Source organism: Ruditapes philippinarum, unplaced genomic scaffold, assembly GCF_026571515.1.
Source record: "Ruditapes philippinarum isolate M1 unplaced genomic scaffold, ASM2657151v2 ctg3460_1_1_1_1, whole genome shotgun sequence".
NCBI lineage: Eukaryota > Metazoa > Mollusca > Bivalvia > Venerida > Veneridae > Ruditapes > Ruditapes philippinarum.
In genome coordinates, this window is record NW_026862064.1 from 53,271 (window position 1) to 74,223 (window position 20,953).

Below are 20,953 nucleotides of genomic sequence, written 5' to 3' on the forward strand. Positions count from 1 at the left end.
ATGATTAAAAGAGTAATACCCCACGGTAACACTAAAGTTCGTATACGAATTTTAACATGCAAATGAAAACTAGTATAATAAGCTGGTGTATGCGCTACGTCACAATCGTAAAATCAATTGTAACCATGTTGATCACAGCAAATAGGTGATATTCTTGTGCAAAACAAAATTTTACCGTTTTAGTTTCACGGCGCCTTAGCCCCAGTAATCACCTCTTAATAAGATTGAATTTGTATGAAAACATCCCTAATATAATGCGGACATATACCGTTAAATTCGGACTGATACTTTCAACTGTTTCTATTGATGTACGGATGACCCAAAGGGGGGGGGGTTCTCATGCAAATAGAAATTGTATTTCCCATTTCGAAACATTGAGGTTGTAGATTTATGGCTTATAAAACTCATTTTGGTTGTCTGGACGCCAAAGATAGAACGGGAGTCGATATGAAACATATTCAATTAACGGAATGTAGCTATTTCCTTTTGTATGGAATTTATTTACTGTAGCTTTAAAACATTTTCTAATTTCGATTTATTTTATTTTAGTTTTACAATGAATCGGATTTTAACATGTGAGCATAAAGAAAGTACCCCGTCCCCAACCCACCACTCATACACAAACATTACTTGAAACTATTTGTTACCTCATGTCAAAGAAAAATGGTGGGCAACTCATATTGATGTAAATCCGTAATCAGTAACATAGGTTTAGCTAGATAACTTACAACTATTGAATTAATTAAAACACCTATTTATATAACATTATTCAATGGCGTTGCACAAATATTACTTAAAATAGAGAGAAAAGGGAATCCTTAAAAACTCTCAAAACGACAGAATGTTGCAGGTTTGACCTGTTCAAGAACGATAATGGAAAGTACAATTTACCGCCTATGCCACAAAGCGCATGCTTTTTAATAAGAAAATGGTAAATTTTAATTTAGAAACATCCGCAGATATGTTCACATGGCGGCTGTTAAAGAATCTTCAATTTGACAAGTTCATGTCATTCCATGAAAAATGGCGTAAGGTTCCCACATGACAGAAAGCACGTGCCCTAATCAAGAAATAAGGAGCTGAACTAAACAAAATGGAATGGAAAAGTGTAATTTTGAAAGGGGATGTACATCACATAAGAAGTCAAAAGACAAATTCAAAACAATGGCACAACATCGTAAGGGTAATTATTCAGTATTCAATTAGGAATACTAGGAATAAGACCAATAAGAAGGATCTTAATGTACAACAAACATCCTTACACAACAATAATGTCGTGGTGAACGATCTTCAAAAATCAAAAATAAAACATCTTTGATAAAAATACGGCGAGATCGTTATTGTTTCCGGTTTCATACCGCCCAAGGCACTTCTTTCTTGTTAAAAAATAAGCAATTTCAACGGTAACAATGCATCTTTGTCCGATCTTACCATTTTAATACGTGTGTATATAATCCAATAAATGATTTCAATTGTATTGAATACGGCTTATTATCTGTTGATATTGTGTTCAACGAAAACTGTTTTAATGTAAAATAATTGACATCCACTTGTATTTGCTAATATAAATCGAATCAAGGTAAAAAAAACAACATCACATTGTATTCCACTTATGTTTATGTTACATAGAAATTGCAGACTCGGTTTGATTGAGTCTATACTTGAGGGATAATGATTATGCAACATCTTTTACGCGCCCTAGCACCGGCTTGAGCGGTAATCAATTTTCAACAGTTAGATGTGCTGGAATATTTATCCTTAAGGACCATAAAATTTAACAAAACTGAAGTGAAGTACAGGGCAACTTTTAACAGCTGCCACACAGCACTTGACACCTGCTGTTGTGAAGTATAAAAATCTGGATGAAGTGTGATCCCTCAAAAGCATTGACCGCAATACAATTACATTAATATTCCAGACTCAGTTTGGAGATAATGATTGATTGCAATATTCCTCATGACTCCTGGCGTAACGTTCAAACAATGAATAAATGTATTTAAATACTAACAATGAACCCCTTAAGAACGTTCATTTAGGGAAAAATTAAAAATGTTTTAGTTTCTATGGTAAGCAAGTCACAATCAATGTTTGAATAAATGTTCGAAAGGCCGCCTTTCTAAAGCATAAGAAGAATTTTTTTACATACAATTAAAACAATGTTAACAAATGTTATGTACATGTAACTTACCTGTTATTAAATAATTCATGGAATTATGATAAACGAGATCAACAATGAAAGGCGGTGTTCAATGAAGATTTTAAATATATGAATGTTTAAGCCGATGGTTTTCACATAATTATAGAATAGAATAATTTCATTGAACGAAAGGCAAATGCCTGTGAGTACATGTATACAAACATATAATACAAGGATTTTTTTTACAAAATAATCAGTGGTGGTCCATTTCTATATAAATCTTCATAAATGTATGAAATCGTAACAAAAATATCAATTATCACTGCATGCAATAGATATATGACATTAATATTATCAAGTATACTAAGTATTATTATGAAAATAGTAAATTTCTTACCCATGACCACATCGTATCATTTTGCAAACTATAAGAGGCAATTGGCGAAACAACAGTATCAATCAATGTGGTCAGGGATCATCAGCAAGCTTGATCATCGGACAAATTTTAATTAATGTCGTGGCGTATTCAATTAATTAATTAAAGCAATTCAGTTCGATACGATGTTTTCATAATCTTGATTGATTATAACATATAAAGAAAAACTTGAATTGAACAGAACAGAAACAGAACAGAACAGATTTTATTTTTCAATATGACTGGAACATAACAGTTCCTCGTCATTACACAAATATACAGCATAAATTAAATACAGCGAGAGTGAAAATACAAACATACAAATATAACATTTGATATTTTCATACTAGTAATATACATTATTCGTATTTTCATTTCTAATACTAAATGCTTCCTTACAAAATATTGCTAATCTATACAAAGTATTTGTATTATATGTATGTGACCCCGATGTCTTTTTGCCTTGTATAAGTAAAGAACAAACTGAGGGTTACTGGTTCATCAATTTAATTTGTAGTGGACACTAGCTTTATATATAATTCCAATTTGGTACATCTCAACATCAAACATCATATGTCATACATCATACAACATACACATCACATTTACATCACATCTACATCACATCTACATCACATCTACATCACATCTACCAAGCCCTGAAAGTAAAATACCAAACATCCCATACTATCATGAAATATATAAAGTTTTATACATTTGTAAGGTACACTTCATTAAGTACATTATAGTAGATCTATCTTAAATATACTTAGTCAAATATCAACAGATCAGTCTATAGGGATAGACCATTCATTTTATCTCATGAAAATAAATCATGTACACATAAAATACATCTTTAAATGTATTACATCATATTGTACCTGCATCTAGTGACCACTTAATCATTTACTTATAAAACAATATACATTATGTGCTCAACTTAAAAATATACATGTAGCTCCAAAAATATATAAACAATGACATATAAATATAACATACCAATTGTGGATCAGACTCTGTAAATATACATGTACCTCTGTCACTCACCCCTGTCTCACTGTGCTGTTAATTATGCTGTAAACTGTAATTTACAAACATCAGTGCAATACAAATAGAAACAGTGATTTCTAGGAATAACTATAAGATAAGAACATATGCTGCCATCTTGAATTCTAACACTCAAGAACAATACAAATTTATCAAAATAACTTTTATCAAATCCACAACTGTATTTAATTACTATAAGTCTTCATTTAGTTGACATTAGAACTTTTAAGAACAAATGAATAAAACATACAAATACCAATTCCTCAATCCAAATCCTTATTAATAATATAAAACCAACACATCTACATGTCACAATGACCAACAACTTCTTTAACACAAAGAATGACCTCAAGTGACCCTAACTTTAGGAGGGAAACGTTATGGTTGAGCAAATAGCAAATGTGGTCAAGGGGACATAATCACACAAAGTAAAGATTAAAATCAAACAAGGCCGACAGAGTTACCTTTCTTGAAAAATAGCAAAAACCTTAAAAATAGCACTTGGTTACACATTTCCGCCCCGTCTTAAATGACGTCCCGTCATTGTCTCGTCAAAATATCTCTACTTCAACTAACATACTAAAATCTATGATAGTCATAGATTAATACTAACTACATTAAACATGTATTGTGAATATACCAAACACAATATGATTCTTTATATGATCAACTCCCTTTAATCAAAAAAATGTTTGTACTTTAAAGACAATGTACTTAAAGAACAATCTTCTTAAAGAACAGTGCACTTTAAAGAATAACATACTTTAACTTTTAACTTCCTTAAGACAATTTAACATTGCGGACAATGGATTAAACGCGTAATGGACAATGTACATAAAGAATAATATACTTAAAGTACTATGTACTTGATACAATGTACTTTAATTAACATTCAACTTTCTCCCCCCTGCTTAAAATAAAATGTCCCCATTTAAAATGTCATTATGATATATCTCATAAGAACATTAATACTATATTTTTAAAATAATAATATCAAAGGTTTTATATTAAGTTTGATATGATTTAGGTTTTTTATTATTATTATTATCATCAAACCTTAAAAGCAGTTTAAAATTTTAAAACTTATTATGACATTAGAGATGTTACTAATTTTCTTGCTGTGTCTATGTCCATGGTTTGAAGTACCCCTGATCCAATTAATGTCTCCAGAGCTTTGAATCTAGAATCATATGGTGTAGTGCTTGTATTAACCATTCCGTACATTTGAAAATCTTCATAGCGTTTTGGTGGTTTTCTTGCTCTATCAGATCTTCTTGGTGGATCTGGTGGTAAAAGTCTTTTCCTGTTAGTGTTTCTCTTAAGTTGTTTTGTTCGTGTCTGTGTGTCTGTTTCTCCTAGTGTTGTGTCTGTTTCAGTATCTGTTACTTCTACAGTTAAGTTTCTGCCATCAATTTCTTCTTTGTGTTTAACACTTCCATCCTCATCTCCTTTTTCTCTTGCTATATGTTCAATATCTCTATGTCTTTCTTCCAATCTATCTCTTCTATGTATAGTAACATCTTGTCTAATGATATTTCCTACCACATCAGCCGGTTCTTCTATATGCCCAAAGTTTATTGTTTCTTCAAGTGTATTCTCTCCTGCCTCTTGTATATGCTCTTCTGTATTTTCTTCTTCTACATCTGTAGTTTTATTAGATGTCACATCTGAATCTTTTATCAATTTCTCCTCTGTTCCTTTATTATCCTGTCTCTCTCCTTCATCAGAAACATCTATAGTTTCTGCATCATTTCCATTATGTATTGTTGTTACAAACACTTTATTTTCCTTATCTCTTGCTTTAGATGAGTTGTTGTCAGATGTACGGGCGTCCCCATATATTCTAGTCTCTGGGATAAGAAAATATCCAACATCATCTTCATCAGACTCCTCACTTGTGACGTCACTCTTTCTTTCTTCGGATGCATCCGTTCTTTTCTCTTGTCCATGTTCCACTATATTTTCTATCTTCTCTTGTATTTCTTCAGTATCATCTTTATTATCTTCATTATCATCCAAGTAGTTTACCGGATGTAGATGATTTCGGTGCAGTGTTTTAACTGTACCATTGGGAGATCTCACTTGAAAAACAGGTATCTCTTTCCTTGGCTGATCTATCACTTTATATATATCCTCTTCAAATCTGTCTGCCAGTTTATGTTTTCCTTCTCTATGTGCTAGGATTTTAACTAAAACTCGGTCTCCAATTTCTATTTTTGCACCTCTGATCTTCTTGTCATATTGTTTCTTTTGCTTTTGTTTAGCTTTATCTGTATGTTGTTCTACAATTTGTCTTGTTCTTTCCATCCTTTCTTTTAAGTCATCAATATATTCCCTTGTATTCTTATTAGAAGTGTGTTCTCTTGCATTTTCAAACATGGTATCAATTGGTAATCTGGGACTTCTTCCAAACATTAGTTCATATGGGGCTATTCCAGTTGATTCATGAGGTGTACAGTTATATGCAAACACTAAAGAGTTAATATATTTTTTCCAATCAGATTTTTGTGAATTTTCCAAAGTTCCAAGCATATCAAGTAGCGTTCGATTAAATCTTTCTGGACCGGAATTGGATTGCGGGTGATACACAGATGTGTGAGATTTCTTCATGTTAGTTAGAATGCAAAGTTCTTTAATGATGTCAGATTCAAAATTGGCCCCCTGATCAGAGTGTAATCTAGTAGGTATACCATAGTGTATGATGAAATTGTTGTAAAAGGCGTCTGCTGTTGTTTTAGCTGTCTGGTTTTTTGTTGGTATAGCCATAGAGAATTTGGTGAAATGATCTGTTACAACTAATATGTTACCAAAACCTCCTTTTGATGTTTCTAGAGTCAAGAAGTCGAAACAGACTAATTCCAAAGGGTATGTAGTGTGAACGTTAACTAATGGAGCTCTAGAACTTGTATTTGTCTTTCGTCTCAGGCATCGATCGCATTTTGTTACCCAATTATCTACATCTGTTGTCATTCCAGGCCAAAAGAATCTTTCTTTAACAAGTCTGAGAGTTCTCTCCTTTCCCGGATGACCAACATCGTTGTGAAGTCCTCTTAAAATATCTTCTCTGTAGAATTCTGGTATTACCAATTGATCCAATGTTTTGTCATTTTGTTCTGTTTCTCTGAACAAAATTCCTCTTTTCTGTTTTAAATATTTAAAGTTTCTTTTCAATGTAAAATCTTCTTTCGAGTAACATTTGTCCGGGATTTGTTGATCTATGATTGCTTTCCTCCATTTATCGATTATTGGGTCTTCTCTCTGTTTTCTTCTAATGTCTCTCATTTCCAGTTGTGCCATTGGTTGTCCTGTATTCTCTGTTGCTTCTATTATATTGATGTTCATTGTTGGAAGAGATTCTAAATATGAAGTAGTTGTTGAGTTACAAACTGCTTTGACTACGTTATCTTCTATCTTAATAATGTCTTCATCTGTTGTGTCAAGGTTATATGGATAACGACTCATTGCATCTGCATCGGTGTTCTTAATCCCTGCTCTATAATATATGTCGAAATCATATTGTCCTAATGCAGCTGCCCATCTTTGTCCCGTGGCATCAAGTTTTGCTGAGGTCAAGATGTATGTCAAAGGATTGTTATCTGTTAGAACAACAAAGTGATTGTTTGTCAGATAATCTGAAAACTTTTCAGTGACAGCCCATTTCAAGCATAAATACTCCAACTTGTATGCAGAATAGTTCTTTTCAGACTTTGATAATGCTCTGCTTACAAAGGTAATGACTCGTTTGTGGTTGTCCTGTTCCTGGCAAAGGACAGCGTTAAGTCCAATTGTCGAACCGTTGACATGAAGCTCAAACGGCTACTGAAATCCCGGATGTGCCAGTATTGGAGGTGTGGTCAATTTCTCTTTCAATTTCTCAAAAATATATATTGCTCCTTTTCTGTCTATGACCATTCTTAAACTATTTTCTAAGATCTATTCTTGCCAGTTGGATGTGGTATTAATTCTGATAAAGGTCTGGCTACTTTGCTGAAAATCTGATGAAGCGTCTGTAGTAACCAGCGAATGATAGAAATGAATCTGAGGGTCGTGGGTTCGTGTCCCCCGTTGGGCGCCATTTGTGACCCCGATGTCTTTGGAGTTGGCCAGTTTCTAATTTTGTCAATTTTAGCTGGGTCTGTCTCGATTCCTTCATCGCTTACAACATGTCCAAGAAAATTTATTCTATTCTTGAAGAAGAAACATTTCTCTGCTGCCAGTTTAAGAGCACATTCTTTAAGTCTACCAAATATTAAGTCTATTCTTTCAAGATGTTCTTCAAATGTTTTACTAAATATGATGAGATCGTCCAAGTAGATAACACATATACGCATATTCAAGTCTCCAAGACATTCTTCCATTAGTCTCTGGTATGTTGCTGGACTGTTTGTTAAGCCAAAAGGCATTTTGTTGTATTCCCAGAACCCAAGTGGACCTGCAGTAAATGATGTTCTAGGTTTATGCTCTTCTTCTACCTCCACTTGATGGTAACCTGACTTCATATCTATGGTTGAAAAGTACTTAGATCCATGTAAGCAGTCAAAAACTTCTTCTATACGAGGCAAAGCATATGAGTCTTTTACAGTTCTTTCGTTCAACATTCTATAATCCACGCATAGTCTCAACTTTCCGTTCTTCTTTCGTACCAGTACTATGTTGGAAGCCCAAGGTGATTTAGAAGGTCTGATGATACCACATGCTAGAAGTTGTTCCAAGTGTTGTCGTACTTCATCTATCATATTAGGAGGGATGCGTCTATGGCGTTGTTTAAATGGAATTTCATCCAATAGATCGATTCTGTGTTTTACTTTACTACACTGTCCAATATCTGTGTCATTAATGGAGAAAATATCCTTATGCTTCATCAATAGGGTTTTAAGCTGTTGTTTCTGTTGTATATCTAACAGATTATTGTCATCAATATTCAAATCGTCTACTATTTTCTCTCTCTGTCTGTTAAGTTCATCTTCTTCTAATTTGTTGAACACTTCTTCTGTCACTGACACTGGCTGAATCTGAGGGTCGTGGGTTCGGGTCCCCCGTTGGGCGCCATTTGTGACCCCGATGTCTTTTTGCCTTGTATAAGTAAAGAACAAACTGAGGGTTACTGGTTCATCAATTTAATTTGTAGTGGACACTAGCTTTATATATAGTTCCAATTCGGTACATCTCAACATCAAACATCATATGTCATACATCATACAACATACACATCACAGTTACATCACTGTTACATCACAGTTACATCACATCTATATCACATCTATATCACATCTATCAAGCCCTGAAAGTATAAATACCAAACATCCCATACTATCATGAAATATATAGTTTTATACATTTGTATGACTTGTATACACTACAGTACCTTAAATATACTTAATCAACAGATCAGTCTATATGGATAGACCATTCATTTTATCTCATGTAAATAAATCATGTACACATAAAATACATCTTTAAATGTATTACATCATATTGTACCTGCATCTAGTGACCACTTAATCATTTACTTATAAAACAATATACATTATGTGCTCAACTTAAAAATATACATGTAGCTCCAAAAATATATAAACAATGACATATAAATATAACATACCAATTGTGGATCAGACTCTGTAAATATACATGTACCTCTGTCACTCACACCTATCTCACTTTGCTGTTAATTATGCTGTAAACTGTAATTTACAAACATCAGTGCAATACAAATAGAAACAGTGATTTCTATGAATAACTATAAGATAAGAACATATGCTGCCATCTTGAATTCTAACACTCAAGAACAATACAAATTTATCAAAATAACTTTTATCAAATCCACAACTGTATTTAATTGCTATAAGTCTTCATTTAGTTGACATTAGAACTTTTAAGAACAAATGAATAAAACATACAAATACCAAATCCTCAATCCAAATCCTTATTAATAATATAAAACCAACACATCTACATGTCACAATGACCAACAACTTCTTTAACACAAAGAATGACCTCAAGTGACCCTAACTTTAGGAGGGAAACGTTATGGTTGAGCAAATAGCAAATGTGGTCAAGGGGACATAATCACACAAAGTAAAGATTAAAATCAAACAAGGCCGACAGAGTTACCTTTCTTGAAAAATAGCAAAAACCTTAAAAATAGCACTTGGTTACATGTATTTAACAGATCAATAAATTTAACCATACTGGGATGTCTATAGTGATAACGTGGTATATTCAAATTTCTTAAATCTGAATAAGTAGCACAAACTAAAACAAAATGGAATTCATCTTCTATGTCGTTTAGGTTGCAAAATGTACATTTTCTTTCCGATCTCGCAATTTTTCTATGTCTGCCAATCTCTATATTTAAACGGTGCGAAGACAATCTTAGTTTAGCTATTGTATTTCTCAGTTTTGTGCAAAACATTCTATTAAAATAATTTGATATTTCAAAGTTATTTTTTAATTCTTTAATTAAACAAAGAGAATGAGCTTTTAACATTTACATCTTGTCTCCAGTTATTGATATAAATATCTATAAGTTTTGGTCTAAGTATTGGAATAAAAATATCAACATTGACAGATTAAGGAAATAACCTAACATCATTAAATCCTGTTTCTTGTAACGATTGCTTAACTTTAGTTGCCCAGTTAGTTTGATTTGCATCTCTATTTTAGTGACAAAATTACATTTTACTAGCAAACAATTATTACTTTTCTTTAAGTGTAATTTCAAACAATATTTTACTATTCTCATTTGCCGTAATATGAAAAGCGGAAAACGACCAGTTTCACCGTACAAATCAGCATTACATGTAGTCTTTTTTACATTTAAAACCCATTTTAAAAACTTCCTATGAACCCTTTCTTTTTGTTCAGACATTGTAAATCCCCATACGTCACAAGAATAATTAAGTATTTCTAATGGTCTAGTTACTGAAACTAAAGAGCTGATGGCTTTAAGTGCTTTTCCTGATAGAGCTTTAATAGCATTTGTGAACGAACCACCGATAGATAATAAAAGTCCAAGATAGTTAAAAGAATTAACAATTCCAATAGTTTCTTCATCATACTTAAAACAATAATTAGTGTTTCTGTTGTTACCACCTTTCTTGAAAATCATAATTTTTGTTTTAGCAATATTAACTTTAAGTTTCAATTTATCACAATATGTCTTAAAATTATCCGCCCTCTTCAGTTTCTGAAAAACTCACTGCATCATCTGCAAAAAGTTATAAATAAATTGAAAGTTGATCTAGAGAAATACAGCATTTTGATTTTGTTGTAAATGTAGTTCTACATCGTTTATAAACAGAGAAAAGAGCAGAGGAGACATTATCTCCCCTTGCAATAATCCTATGTCACAATCGTACACATCGGATGACTGAGTCAAATGTTTAACATCATTATAAAGTGACCGTACAACATAAAATAATCTACCACTATTCCCAATTTTAATAAGTTTAACCCAAAGGTCATTCCTGTATATTGAATCAAAACACTTTTACAGATCAATAAAACAACAGTGCAGTTTAGATCTATTTTTCAATTGTTTTTCGATAAAGGAATTCAATAGAAATATTGCATCTACAGTACTATATTAAGCTTTAAAACCAAACTGTGCGTCGGTAACAATATCATTCGCAATAGACCATTTCTTTAATCTTTCATTAATAACAATAGTGAATAATAAGCGTAATACCTCTATAATTATTTACATTAGCATTATCTCCCTTTTTGAATACAGGTTTAATGACCCCTTTAGACCATGACTTTTGGAAACATTGTTTATCAAGAATATAATTAAATAAGATTTCTAACGCTGATCTAAAATATCAATACCTTCTAAAATTACTCATATAAAACATAGTCTAACGGACATGCTTTATCTCTGCCTTACAATTTAATAGCACGCCTTATTTCATCTAATGTAAACGCTTCATTTAATTCTTCAAACGATGAGTCAGCAGAAACATGAGAATCAAAATCAATTAAAAAAATCTATACAATCTTCATCCTCATCAATTTTTAATTCTGAGGTCAATTCTTTAAAATGTTCATATAAATCATTTATGTCAATAGATTCGCTACGGTCAGAATTATTTTTTGATTTAAACATTTCCCAGAATTCTTCTGTTTCTTTTTTTTTTTATTTTTCATTTCCTCCATTTTAATGACATATTTTTTAAGTGTTTTTGTTTAGTCACTTTAAAGCAGTATTTATAATCTTTTTTCTTACTATACAAAAATTGTTTATTTTCATAACTTCTCTCTTGATTGAATTGTGAAACTGCTTCCTTATAGCTTTCTTTTTTGCTCCTACATAGATCCTTAAACAATTTATTTTGATTAAGCAAAGAATGACATTCATTAAAATATGGTTTATAAGGTATTTTACGACGTATTGCAAAATACTTTTTTCCTCTGCTAGTAATAAATTCAGATACAAGATTGACCAAATAATCCGTACTTTGGCCGCTGTCTTTATACGCGTTTAAGTAAAAATATAATTCATCTACATCGCGTGCAATTTCACTCAAGAAATTTTTAAACTCAGGTTCCATTTATGAAAAACACGCTCGTTGTTTTTCTTATCATGTAATACGCTATTCGCACGTAGTGAAAATAATACAGGCGCGTGATTGGAATACATCGTAAAATCCTGTACATTGAAATAGGAAATATTACAAAAATTACCTTTATCAGTAATAAGTAAATCAACAAGACTTTCACCATTATGTGCATTGACCCATATTAGCATCTTTACTAATACGGCCATTTACTACACGAAAGTCTAATGCTTTGCATTAATCTAACAAAAGATCGCCAAATCTGTTATATTTCGTAACTGTGAATCATTTTATATTAAGTGCTTTGGTGATAATGATAATTATTAAGTTAACGCATCCATTATCGGAGAAAACATTCAGTTTGACACAGTCCGAAACATGCTACTTATTTATACTATTGTCATCCCATTTTTGTAAAATCATTTTAATACATGCATGTATGTGATGATAATGTACGTTATAAGATTATTAAGTTCTTCGTCAAGATATATTTCTGTTGTACCAGCATGTGCACCCATACAGTAAGTGGGTGTAATACGTCATAATCTCGGTTTCGTCTGTCTCGCGAGAGTGAAAGAACGCCAAAATGGCGGCGCCCATATATAAACATATTTCTCAAGTAAAAAATAGCGTCTTAAAACACGAATGCCTCAGTTATATGGGTACCTCTTTTTAAATGATAAATATTTATATAAGACAGCCATTAATCTACCTATTCCTTTAAAGGAACTTAAGATATATTGCACTTTTTCAATTTCAATTTATTTACAAAATGCTCAAGTCCCACAATAGTTGTAAACATCAGCAGTATACATCCATAAAAATATACAAATACATAATGGAAAACGGCTATATTACATTCTTAGGATAATAATAATATATAGTTACAATTTGGTGAGAAGAGATATATATTAAGTTAACATATTTAGTAAGATTAATGGATCAAATAGAATGTTTACACCTTTCATAATAACCTGAACGAAGCGAAACGAAAGCGCATCAAAAAAAACAAAAACAACACGAAAGATATCCAGGTTATATACAGGTTCTATCAATTTAACATTCATTTCAGTATCAATTCTTTATAATAAAACAGAAAGTTTCATATTTGAATCTTTGATTTGCATGTATGAGAAAAAGAAATGTGCACAACGTACTTATAGCATAAAGATCGTAATTTAATACTTATTTTAATAGTGTGAAATTATTTATAAGAACATATAGCCGAGTAAACATAGTATTTCAAATATCTTAAGATATTCTACTTTTCAAATTTCAACAAAGGTGATTACATGTTGCATATTTTTTTACATTTTTATGAAAATTAGAGACTTATAATAACTACGTATAACAAAGAAACAAGTTTTCTTTTAAATAATTCAAATGTCAAAAGAATATAATGATTTTTATATTTAACAATATAAGTTTAGCTCTTTCATGAAACACAAGAAAAGGAAAATAATGCAATATATTTGCTGCATAAAGAGCATTTTTGTCAGAAGAATACTAAATATTCTAAAATTTCTAGAAATGTAGTATTTTAATGTTTCACAATGTGACATATAAGTTTCACTGAACCTTTCATAAACATCCTATGTGAACTATGTGAATATAAATTATAGAATATACTGTTTTTAAACAGAAATCATTAAGATTTAATACATAAACATGGTATATTAGTATGTTGACATGTTTCATCTACCAATACCTTAATCTACAGTGTACATAACATAGACAATATATGTAACATAGAGAATAATCAAGAAAAAATAAAATATTGCATAATTTTATTACAACAGATACTTAAATTTTCTAATTTCTTCATATTTCTACAGTTTGATAATTCTATGAATTTAAACATACTTGGTCTTTGTCGGTAAAAATTATCTATATATTTTCTTCTTTCGTTTTCAAATATTGGACATTTAAAAATGTAATGAAATTCAACTTCAACTCTACAAAGAGTGCATTTACGATCGTTTACGGGTATGTTTTGCCAACGTCCCGTTTCTATTGGAAGTCGATGGTTCCTTGTTATAAACATGAAAAATTTCCTAGCAAAATACAGAGGTAATGTGTCTATGTACTTGCTTCTACAAAAGTTATCTTTAATATATTATATACAAATTTGAGTCTGACGTATTGTTAATAATTTCAGCTCTTCAGTTTTGAATATAGATATCTTTTAACTTTTGAAAGTTTGCTTTAATTTGCTACTGCTAAAACATTGAGCATACCATATTCCAGAATAACCTGTCTCACATAAATATTGTTTAACAATTTCTTTCCACAGTGACTTAACTAAATTATTATTTTGTAGATCTTAAAACAATATACAACTTTGATGTATGATACAACCCTATTTTTAATATGAATTTTTAAAGGAAAAATGCCTGTCACTCCGTAAACCATATAAGACGGTGTAGACTTTTTTTAAATTAAAAATATATTTGTAAAACTTCAGTTGAACTTTTTCCAAAACAGAAACAACGCCAAATCCCCAAATTTCACTTCCATATAATAAAATTTGTTTGATTGTCTTTTCAAATAGTTCAATTTGTAAATCAAATGGTAAAGCTAACAATTTAATTTTCCTTAACAATGCAAACATAGCTTTATTTGCTTGCTCTGCAATTGCAATTTTAGATTTATAAAAAGAGCCACTTTTATTAAAGTATATAGTTACCTAAATATTTGTACTCATTTACAACTTCAAGAACGTTTTTTCCTATTGTAAAAACTTTACAACTTTTGGGACGGCCTTTACTGACAAGAGCTGTCAGAAGGACAGCGCGCTCGACTTTTTTAGTGCTTGCCTATAAAACAAAACTTTGACAGTTAAGGGCACACAAGACTTTAACTAGGAATTTCTAAGTACAAATCAAGAAACATTTTCACAGAGTTATCTTCTCTTGCTTACAGATAGGTCTCATGATGGCACATAAGAACTCCAACTTCCAAAGTAATATCTCAAATGGTTAAGTCAACAAGTGGACAAGAATGAAAATTTTAACTGAGTTTCTAAGTCAAAAAGGGCCATAATTCAAATAAAATCCTTAACAGAATTACCTTCTCCTGCCCATGTTTTGGGACCATGATGGTAAACAAGTATTCCAACTTTCAATTTAATATCTCAACCAGTTCAGTCAAAAAGTTGACTGGTACAAAAAAGTTAACCAAGATTCTAAGTCGATAAAAGGCCTTAATTTTTAAAACAAATCCCTGACAGAGTTACCTTCTCTTGCGTACAGATGGGGGTAATGATGTGAAATAGCATTAAAAGTTTCAAAGCAATAGCTCAAAGGGTTAAGGCAATAAGTGGATTTTACCCATATTCAATGTATTTTCTAAGTCAAAAAGGGGCATAATTCTGTCAAAAACCTTGACAGAGTTATGTCCTCTTGTCTGTTGATGAAGGTCGTGATGGTAAACAAGTATGGTCAGTTTCAAAGCAATACCTCCAATGGTTTTGAAATAAAGTGAGGTGGTACAAAAAACTTAACCAAGCTCAATACACTTTCTAAGTCAAAAAAGGGCCATAATTCTGTCAAAAACCTTGACAGAGTTATGTACTCCTGTCTGTAGATGGAGGTTATGATGGTGAACAAGTATGGTAAGTTTCAAAGCCATACTTGTAATACTTCTGAAATAAAGTGGGGTGGTACGAAAAACTTAACCAAGGTGTGACGCCAACGCCGACGCTAACGCCGACGCTAACGCCGACGCCGACGCCGGGGCGAGTAGGATAGCTCCCCTTTTCATAGAAAAGTCGAGCTAAAAATCATAATTTTTGTTTTGATTACATTAAGGTTTAATCTCCATTGATCGCAGTATTCTTTGAATTTATTTAAGGCAATTTTAAGATCTTCTTCATTATCACTGAATATGACGGTGTCGTCAGCGTAAAGTAAAATAAAAGGTTTCAAATAAACCCGCACCCCATTCAACAAAAGCTTCTCTAGAAACACCATTTACACCACTACCATTAAGATAAAACATTAATTATCTTTATCATAAATCAATGATTAATTTCATTATTGGCTTTGATAATATTATGCTTCTATAAGGCATTAAACGTGAACTGATTTTATTCAAATTACCTTTTTTAAAGATATCTTTTGTTTCTTTTAAATAACGTTGAAACATTTCTGTTTCCGTCAACAACGTCTTTAAACAAGTGCTATTTAAATAATGTTTTTCTTAATAAATCATTATTTCACATTAAAGGTTAACTTACATTATTTTTTAGGGAAGAGCAAAGTTTCTTGGGGAATTTTTACACCTTAGAGTCATTATGCCGGCGCAATTTATGATACCATCATGCATATTCTTGTCTTTAATATTAATTTCTTCCCTAACAGATTAACTGAAAGCCATTTTCAAAAACTATTTAAGGTATAGAACAAAATCGTGAAAATTTTGTTTTATAAGCACCCCATAAATCTTTTCTTTTCTGATGATTGATAGAGTTTTTTGCATACGTAATAATTATGAGTTATATAATAATGTGCTAGCAGTGTTTAATTCAATTTCTAAAAGATGCTTTAATTTCATCTATTTAAAAAGCGAATAGCACATCATCCATTATGCGCTAATTTTGTTTTCAGTTCTACTGTAGGTAGGGTGATTCTCCACACAATGTTCCGTTTTATAATTAAATGTTTCTTTACCAGTTTAATACCACAAATAATATTTAAAATATGCACAGGTTATCCTAATAGATATTATAAACAGTAACAATTATTTCTAGTGGAAAGCCACAATGTTATCACTTGGAAATCCAAAGTCTAACTGTCCAAATTTTCTATCTGTACGCAATTTCTAAATATGGTTTCGTTTTACACTGACCAATAGAATTTTAACACCTTTGTTTCTTAAATTACAAAATTACCAACCAGGCTTCTATACAAAATAATGTAACATAGAAACATGGAATTTATAACAGCACTCATCATCTGGACATTTTATCAGTCATAAGGATTAACAACTTATTGAGTACAGACAGCTTAATTGACTATATCACCTATATATAATACAACTTTCAGCACAAGTGATTGGACAAAGAGGAAAAACCATATTTAATCTTCCGGTTACATAATTATTAATTTGACATCTTTTATTAAAACATATAATATTTGTAACTTTTTAAATTTCTAACATTGTTTTGAAAATATAACCATTTTAGGCGATGATTACATTTATGAGTTTTTTTTTGTTTAAAAGAAAATAGCATACAAATTTATTTTTTTCTTTCGTAAAAGAATTTCATCGTTTTTCGACTCCACAACACATCCATTGTCGTAAAGATATCATGGCTTATTGGCTTGAAAACATGTCATTAATTTCTTAACGTTTGTAGGCACCTTTCAATAATTGTTACATAATATTACTACAGCATTGTTTATTACAACCAGCTAGCTAAGTAATTCTTAAAGTAAATTATGTTTCGTTGAAAGTCTGCCAAAACCTTTCCAGACCTTGTTCATGCCTTGAGAAGTTGAATTAACCTATTTAGTTATCAAAGACAAATGAAATGAGAAGTAATTTCGGACTATAAAAATATTAAACTTAAACTTTCTGAAATTACTGAAGCCAACATCTTTTTTTCTGTCTAGTGCTATGTAAGCTATGATAAACCGCCTAAATAACTGAATACATATATACCATATCTGAATGTAAATATAGTTTGTTTTAGTTGATTCGTTGTGAAAATCGTGTTAAGTTAGATTGTTTTGTGTGTAGATTATGATGTTTTTTCTTTGTTTTAGTTGGCCTGTGAGAATGTTTTTGTATATATTACCTCTTTGTATTAGTTCTGTAGTCAAACGACTTGTCTTTTTAAAAAAAATATGAGTGAATTAAAAATCTTATCTCTTAATTGTAGAGGCCTACAAGGTATCAAGAAAAGGCTGCAAGTATTTCAGTACATAAAAGATTCCAAATGTGATATTTACTGTCTTCAAGACACACATTTTATACACAGTCAATTTAATACCATTTATACTCAGTGGAATGCAGAATGTTTTTTAAGTTGTTCATCTTCAAATTCTAGGGGAGTTGCAATATGTTTCTCAAAGTCACTAGATTACAAAATACATAAAAGTATAGTTGATGATTTTGGAAATGATGTCATACTGGACTTATCTGTTGGAGAAATAAGATTTACTTTAGTATCGTTATACGGACCGAATTCCGACAATCTGTCCTTTTATGAGAACATTTTCAAGGTCGTTGAGAATATAGGAAATGACTCGTATTGCATTTGTGGTGATTTCAATTTAGTGCAAAATCCTGATTTAGATTATTATAACTATAAGAATATAAATAATAAAAATGCAAGATCAACTCTTTTGAAACACATGGAAGAAAAAAGTCTAACTGATCCTTTTAGAGAATTTCAACCTGATATAAGGCGATATACTTGGCGAAAGGCAAACCCACAGCAACAAGCTAGACTCGATTTCTTTATTTCATCTTCTTTTATGTTACCATACTGTGAAAATGTTTTTATCAAACCTAGTTTTCAGTCTGATCATTCAATTATTATAATGCAATTAAAATTTAATGATTTTAAGCATGGTAAAGGGCTCTGGAAACACAACAATTCCCTACTTAAAGATTTTCAATATGTTAATGAAATAAATAAAAAAAATTGAAGACGTTAAAAAGCAATATGCCATACCTGTTTATAATTTCGAAACAATTGAAAGTGTTCCAAACGAGGATATACAATTTGTAATAAACGATCAGTTATTTTTAGAAACTTTATTAATGGAAATAAGAGGTAAATCCATATCCTACGGTTCTTATAAGAAAAAAGCAAGTAATGAAAGGGAATACAGATAAAAAAAGATATTGAAATACTTGAAAATTCTTAAACTATTCAAAATAATGAAAATCTCGAACAGCTGCGTAACGAATTAAATACTATACATGAAAATAAGTTTCAAGGTTACATTTTGAGATCAAAAGTGGACTGGGTAATTGATGGAGAGAAACAAGTAAATTATTTAGTAATCTTGAAAAAAGCAATTATGTAAATAAATGTATCACAAAAATCATGAAAAACGAAGGTACTTTAATAACAAAACAAGAAGAAATCTTAAACGAAACTGCATTTTTTTATAAATCATTATATACGCAGACCTCACAGTGCTTAGAGGATAATATGTTTTTAAACTTTGTTAAAGATATAAACATTCCAACATTATCAAATACAGAGTCAGAATCCCTCGAGGGTAAAATCAGACTAGAAGAAGCATCAACCGTTTTAAAGAATATGAAAAATAATAAAAGTCCAGGCTCATCTGGATTTTCAGCAGAATTTTATAAATGTTTTTGGAACAGAATTGGCGTATTTGTTTGCAGGACTCTAAACCATGCTTTTATATCCGGAAACTTATCTGTGACACAAACACAGGGTATAATAACATGTATCCCTAAAGGTGATAAGCCAAAACAATTTTTAAAAAATTGGCGACCGATAACACTGCTTAATACAATTTATAAAATTGGTTCTGGATGCATAGCGAATAGAATAAAAATATTTTTAGACAAATTAATTAACACTGACCAAACAAGATTTATAAAGGGCCGATTTATAGGAGAAAATGTAAGACTAATGATATAATGCAATATACAGAGGAGAATAACATTTCTGGGCTTTTACTCCTTATCGATTTCGAAAAGTCTTTTGATTCTTTGTCTTGGGTTTTTGTAGATAAAACGTTGTCACTTTTTAATTTTGGAGAAGACATCAAAAGATGGTTTAGCATTTTCTATAAAGATGGAATTTCAGCAATATGTCAAAATGGATTTTTATCAAAGTTCTTTTGCATTCAGCGTGGATGCCGGCAAGGTGATCCGTTAAGTTGTTATATTTTTATTTTATGTGCTGAAATACTTTCGCAGAAAATTAGGTCAAATAACAATATTAAAGGAATTAAAATGAATATGGTAGAACATAAGCTATCTCAATTCGCAGATGATACTTCAATTATTCTAGATGGTTCGGCCTCTTCTTTAAATGAAACCTTGGACACATTGTCCACTTTAACTTTTATTTCTGGTTTGAAAGTTAATTTTGACAAAACAAAAGTCGTCTGGATTGGAAAAGAAAAATTTAGTGCAAGTAGTATAAAAACAAAATGGAAATTATCTTGGAATCAGCAAAATTTTGACATGCTTGGCTTTAAGTTTCATGTAGATTTGTCAAAAATGATAGAGTTGAACTACAAATCTAAAATTGCAAAAGCAGAAAATATTTTTAAAATGTGGAAGAGAAGAATAATTACACCAATTGGAAGAGTAATTGTCATTAAAACTCTTGTACTGTCACTCTTTAATCACTTGTTTGTTTCTTTGCCTAATCCTCCAAAATCTTATATTCAACAAATAGAAACTTTATTCTTTGATTTTATATGGCAAGGTCCGTGCAAAGTTAAAAAAGACGTTTTGATAAAAAATAAAAAAGATGGAGGTCTTGACATGATAGATTTAAATGCATTTATATCTGCATTAAAAACTACTTGGATAAGACGAGTCATTACGAGCAACGGAAAATGGCTAGATATTGTTTCAAATCTAATAGATATAGATAAATTATTAAATTGTGGCTCTCATTACCCAGAAACCATAGAGAAACCCTGTAAAAACTTATTTTGGAAAGATACTTTAAATGCTTTTGTTCAATTATGTAAAAAATACCCCATGTTCCGATAAAGTGTTGGAATATCCATTATTTTATAACCCAGATATATTGATTGGTAAAAAAAGTATATTTTTAAAGTCATGGTTTAA

At 31.0% G+C, this 20,953-nt stretch overlaps 1 protein-coding gene across 1 annotated transcript; it reads right to left on the reverse strand.

Annotated features, from left to right (window-relative positions):
• Window positions 1-3,042: 3,042 nt before the first annotated feature.
• Window positions 3,043-7,341, reverse strand: LOC132717812 (uncharacterized). The gene is made up of 2 exons (XM_060701377.1): window positions 3,552-7,341; window positions 3,043-3,211 (listed from the first exon to the last, which is right to left on the reverse strand). Exon 1 carries the CDS (start codon window positions 7,059-7,061, stop codon window positions 4,686-4,688), a length of 2,376 nt encoding a protein of 791 aa, XP_060557360.1. The 5' UTR covers window positions 7,062-7,341; the 3' UTR covers window positions 3,043-3,211; window positions 3,552-4,685.
• Window positions 7,342-20,953: the final 13,612 nt, after the last annotated feature.